The 6,349-nt window shown below is 39.9% G+C and overlaps 1 protein-coding gene across 1 annotated transcript; it reads left to right on the forward strand.

The window, feature by feature from the left end:
• Positions 1 to 4,195: 4,195 nt before the first annotated feature.
• Positions 4,196 to 4,905, forward strand: LOC115577242 (ribonuclease inhibitor-like; the record flags this gene model as incomplete). The annotated part of the gene is made up of 2 exons (XM_030410232.1): positions 4,196 to 4,362; positions 4,746 to 4,905. Coding segments are annotated over 2 exons (327 nt in total), but the record flags the coding sequence as incomplete, so codon positions are not given.
• Positions 4,906 to 6,349: the final 1,444 nt, after the last annotated feature.

A 6,349-nucleotide genomic window follows, 5' to 3' on the forward strand; every position in this document is an offset into this window, starting at 1 on the left:
AAGAAGTCACCAGTGATTAAGGATTTGTCAAAATTATATTCAAGGATATTCATTGAAAATGTGCCGTATTTAATAATGAATGGTGTCCACATCAGCTGTGAAAACACTCTGACCGACACATTCTACTCTTGATTGGAACTTCAATACCCAGAAATCCTCTGTGGTGACGTCACTAACAGTTTGAACATGTCAACCCCCAGACTCCCTTATGAAATCTCTCCATTTAGTGAGTTTTTGAGTTAGGAGACACTTTATAACCTCCTGAAACGCTGTTTGTGACTGATTCTTCATTATTTGGGCCTTCTTGTAAATTCGGCATGTGTTAGCTCGTTGTGGGTCGTGCTGCAGCCTCCTCAGTCTAACAGGAAGACTCCCAGTCAGTCACACGCCTCTCTGGCTGTTTCCTCCTCACAGTTTACTTTCACTTTCTCTGACAGGTGTGTTGCAGATAGTTTTTCTCCGTCTGAACCTCCAACTGAAGGTAATGTAATGAATCTGACATGTTTGACTCGCTAACACAAGCTCTACTTTTCATTGTTACACCGGAAACAGCACAAAAAGTGAAGCTCGGTTGTTTATTTCTCGACGAACTCGTTTAAGTTTAAACTCGGGACGACGGAGGAGAAACAACTGCCGATAAGAATATCCGCCATTTTGTGCCGATATCTGCTTACTTACTGAAACACAGCCAACACAGACTGACGACAGTTTAACTACCTTGGTTAAACATCTTTGAGTATTTAGAGTTTCACTGTAGAAGCTTAACTTCTTCTCATTATTCATATTATTACTCCGCGGTGTGTTACGTCATGTGACCTCAGACCTCAGCTACGTCACACAGGTGAAGCACACTCGCAACCATAAAGTAAACAAGTGTAATGTTCGTGACCTAGGTCTATATTATATATTATATTGTTGAGCTTGTAACACATTTAGTAGTCACACATGAGGTTAAACTCAGATCGCTGCTCTTTGTATCAGAGTAAGATGACGAGCAGAATCTGTAAAAGATTCACTACATAAAAAACATGTTGGAAAACTCTTTTCTTACAAGCATTAATATTTTATTGATCACATATATATGAATATATGTAATATATTTTCACATAAACAAGAAATAATTTTTAGGCTCGATGTCGAGACACTTTTCTCCCTGAACTCAAAATGAATGCAGTTAATTTATCACATGCAGGTACAATAATGTTAGATGTAAAAAACAGAAGCACACTAGCAAAGTGTTGGTTGTCTATTAACAACAACAACAACAATAATAATAATAATAATAATAATAATAATAATAATAATAATAATAATAATAATAAGAATAATAATAATAATACATCAGTGTCTTTATTTTTCTTGATGTTTTTCTGACATTAAATACATTCAAGTGAAATATTTATGAACAAACTCAGACAACAGTAAATATGTTAATAAATAGAAACTATTAGAGTTTTAAATGATTATTATCAACAGAGGTGGATTGAAACTTAGTACATTTACTCAAATACTGTATTTAGGCTCTAATATTTCTTTTTATGCAACTTTATATTTCTACTCCACGACATTTTAAAGGCAAATATTTGTCTGACAGACTTTAATTAATAGTTAGTTTTCAGTTTCTCCCTGCTGTCCTGCCAAGTGAAGACTCTGTGTCGTTTGGTCTTTAAGATGTCAAATGTTGTGGAGAACACTTGACAGTTTCTTGGAGCCAAACGTTGTTTAGAATAATAATTTCATTGGTGTGTGTGTTGCTGTGTAATCTTTGCTTCACACCTCTTGAATTTAGTCCATTAAACCACTGATAACCACTGACCAATCAGGAGCTGCGCTGTGTAATTCTGCAGCTCATCTTAGTTTTTAACATTTTCATTTTATTTGTTGAATGTTTCAAACATTTTGTCCTTTCTCTCTTTTTCAAAGGTCACTTTATACTTCTTGTTGTGAAATAATTGTTTTATGTTCAAATTTTCATGGTTGAAATGAATAATAGTCAATTAATGTTCAGTTGATGTGCAGATGAATGATTTGTGTTTCCTCTCCAGATGAAAGTGTGTGTGAGATGAGCAGCATGAATCAGTGTGAGGACAGAGAGGAGGGAGGCCCTCCCTCTAAAACCACTGGACCTGGACCTGGACCTGGACCTGGACCTGGACCTGGACCTGAGCCCAGCTGTGTGTCCTTCAAGAGTGACCGGTCAAATGATCTTCTCATTGATTTTAAAGATCAACCAGCTCCTGCTGTAAAGAGGTGAGCTGTTAATAACATTAATATGTGACTGATTCATGTTTTAACTGTGGAGAAAGATGTTTTTTGAAACCTGATGTTTATTTTCAGCTTTGTTCTTCTTCAGTGAAATTTATATTCTCCCTTTAGAAAGCTGCCCAATAGAACCAGTCTTCAACTCTTCATTTCACTTTATTGAATTAGTTTGGTCCAATATTCTCTGAAGGTTTATTCCTGATGTTTTCCACTATTTTATGGACAGAAGCTTCTGTGTCTGAAGACTAGAAAGTGAATTAACATCTCTGGTGGTCTTCTTCTCTGTCCAACAGGAGACCAGTCTCTACTGGACCTGGACCTGGACCTGGACCTGAACCTGAGCCCAGCTGTGTTTCCTTCAAGAGTGACCGGTCAAAGGAGATTATTATTGATTTCAAACAAGAACATTCCTCAGACAGACAGTAAGTTGTTGTCATGTTGCTCTCTGTTGATGTTTGTCCTCATTAAATCCAGTCTGACCAGTTGTCCTGATGGTCTTCATGTTCTCAGAGTGATGATGGAGGTCAGAGCAGGATTACTATTAAAGGACAGGTTCACATTTCTTCATGTCCGTCCCTAAACAACTCTGACAGGACAGTGTTCCTCCTGTGGACAAACAGCAGTGACTCACCTCCAGCTGAAATCTGACCCTGCTGCTGAGGAGAGGAAGGGCTGTGTGTTATATCTGACGTTACAAGGGCCCGACCCAACTGGACTTCATGGTGCCAGTACCAAAAGCCATATGAAGGAGTAAAAAACTTTGATAACTGATACATCAGCTAATTAGATATAAAATATATATAAAAACAAATAACCTATTTTCTGATCTCTTAAATATAGTTCGGACACTTGAGAAAAAGTTATGAAGGCAGAACATTTTACTGTTTTACAATATTTATCAGATATCCAAAATAATAAACTGTTACAAATATGTCTAAAGTTACTTGGAGCATTTTTAGACATAAGTATAACAAGTCATGTCTACATGAATATTGCTTATTTTAACAAATTATGAATTCATTATTATCTTTATAATTAGGTCATTGTGTCAAAAAGACATAATGAATCATTTTTTCATTCTCCAATGTTGGAATCTAGATTGAATACAAGTTTATTGAGACGCTTCACCAGTTTGCACTGGACAGTTAGCATCCAGCTAGCTTGTGTTAGCTGTGTGTTGCTGTCCACAGTATTAAACAGGTCAAGAGCTGGAGGGACTAAACCAGACAAGCTGCTGAACCAACCCAGTAAACTGACTGACTGTTGATTCACAGTGGGATCAGCAGTATGACCAACACTTTGATGTCAGAGGAAACCATCTGATTCAATGATGTCATCAACACTTTAACTCAAAGGACCTTCAGCTTGTGTTTGTCTCTGAGTGGACAGACACAATGTGACTGATTCTTCATGATTCCTCCACAGAGTCGACCAGGAGAGCTCAGAGGTTCCCAGAGGTCCGTCTGTCCAGCAGCATCAGACACACCTGGACTCCATATTTATGGTCTGTACATGAACAACAACTACTTTTACATCCAGTCTGTTCACAATAATCTCCATGCTGCACTTTACAGACCAGCGGTGAATCTGTCCAACATGGATCTGATGTTAAATGTTGTCATTCACATAATATTCTGTTTCAGCTGCTGGAGGAGAACATTGTGACTTTTGTGAAGAACGAGCTGAAGAAGGTCCAGAAGGTTCTGAGTTCAGATTACCCAGAATGCTTAGAGAGTCAGAGGGAGGATGAGGAGGTGTTGGACGGTGAGGATGAAGAGCAGAGGAGGAGCAGCAGAGAGGCATTTCTGAAGATCACACTTCACAAGCTATGTAAGTGTGGAGAAGTTTCTTCAGAATGCAGTAAATGTGCTGTTATTGACCCAAATAGAAATAATTGTCTTGTTCTGCTCATTATTCTTTATCCAGACTGAGTGACTGTAACCTCTCAGAGAGAAGCTGTGAAGCTCTGTCCTCAGTTCTCAGCTCCCAGTCCTCTAGTCTGAGAGAACTGGACCTGAGTAACAACAACCTGCAGGATTCAGGAGTGAAGCTACTTTCTTCTGAACTGAAGAGTCCACACTGTGTCCTTGAAACTCTCAGGTCAGAATTTATTATTTTATTTCATTATTTTTTGTAACATAACAATTGGAGCAGGTCTTGATCATACTCCTTATATAATTCGATTTATTTAAGAGACCCATCATGTCCCCCACGAGCAAGCACTCAACACAGTGTTGAGAAAATACTGCCTTTTAACGGACAGAATCCTCAAGCAGAACCGGGCTTAGTGGTTGGCCGCCATCTGTCTCAACTGGTTGGGTTGAGAGAGAGTGACAGAAGTCCCATTCACATGGAATTTGGGGATGGTTTCATTCTGCCTCTGATAATTATGTTATAAACATTAAACCCTTAAACACAGATGTGCATTGAATTATCAGGACTCTCAGCTGATGTGTGATGTGTGTTGTTTTGTGTGTCTGCAGGCTGTCAGGCTGTCTGATCACAGAGGAAGGCTGTACTTCTCTGGCCTCAGCTCTGGACTCCAACCCCTCCCATCTGAGAGAGCTGGACCTGAGCTACAATCATCCAGGAGACTCAGGAGTGAAGCAGCTGTCTGCTCGACTGGAGGATCCAGGCTGGAGACTGGACACTCTCAGGTATGATGAGTCCTGCTGCAGCCACAGCCAGTCAGTAGCTCCATTCACAGTGCTGCGCCAATTCTCCGCATCTGTGAGAATTTTTCAGAAGCTGTGAGGGGTGAAATTTTGCTCTGGTGCTGATCAGCGCATGTCGGTCCTTCACTCAACTCAATAAAGAGAAATGTCCCACAAAGCAACGTAACAGGACCAAACAAAAGTAACATAGCAACTAGGGCGGGCGATATATTGAATATACTCAATGTATCGCAGCTTGTTCTCTGTGGGATGTAGAACATGACTATATCGTGAATACTTGAGTATACATTCAATTGTCACGCAGTTGCTTTTAGTCGCGGGCACTGAACTACAGATATTTCTCACTCTCTCTCATCTCTCCGCACAGAGAGATAAAACAAATGCACCTAGTTACGTACATCGCATTCTGTCGTGCGTGCAACGTCATACGCCCGGCAGCATGTAGCAGCAGAGGTCTCAGGTAGCAGCAGCCGCAGGTGCTATGAATTAATTCCCAAGAAAAACAACGCAGGCTCCATTGTCTGGCAGTGGTTTGGGTACAAGAGGGAGGACGTAAAGTATGCATGGATTAATGTTCTCCGTCGCTACAACAGATTTCCGTCATTCAAACTTCACAGAGGCGATTTATGAGATCGATGTAGATCGGAGGAGAACAAGTGTTGGTTGAGCTTTATTGACAGATTGTCACACTCTACAGCCAATGGTATCGTTAACTGCGTGTGTGCGCCTGACCAATGACAGTGTAGTGACCCACACAGGGCGGGATATAAACACGGAGCAGCGCTAACGTTTAGCTGCTTAGCTAGCAAGGACTCGTCGCGCTGCTACGTTACCAATTAGTTTTTGAGTTTAGTCAACACGTGAGAACTCGTCTGACACAGAGAGTCTCCTGTTGTGTGCTACATGTGTGAAATAACAACTATAGTCTGGACTTTGTCTGCAGTGTATCTGTGTAAACGGCTTCAGCGTCTCTCCCTCCCCTCTGGCACCATGAGTTACCATGGTTACAGGAACGCCCTGAAACTTTACAATGATCAATGCGAAGTTTTTGGTTAGTTTGTACAAAATCATGAATGTAGCCTGATTGTAGCTTAATGCTGAAATCTTTTATTATTACATATAGAACAAATGTAAAGCCTCAGAGCTTCTTTGATTATTAACAGCATGTTAGTGATGACAGAAAGGTGATAACTCGCCATCAGACTGACATGGCTGCAAAAGTTGCTGTAGTTACTGTTTGTATGATGTATTTTTCTGTTAAACGATAAGAGGCTCGCTTTAAAGATTTATTTTTTTTTTGCTTTAATCCATGAAATCTGCATATATTAATGCAGTATGAGCAATGTTTTAATGTAGACACATAGAATCATCATACTGGCATGATTGTATGCATCAAAGTGTTAATTCAAGGC

This window comes from Sparus aurata, chromosome 24, assembly GCF_900880675.1.
Source record: "Sparus aurata chromosome 24, fSpaAur1.1, whole genome shotgun sequence".
NCBI lineage: Eukaryota > Metazoa > Chordata > Actinopteri > Spariformes > Sparidae > Sparus > Sparus aurata.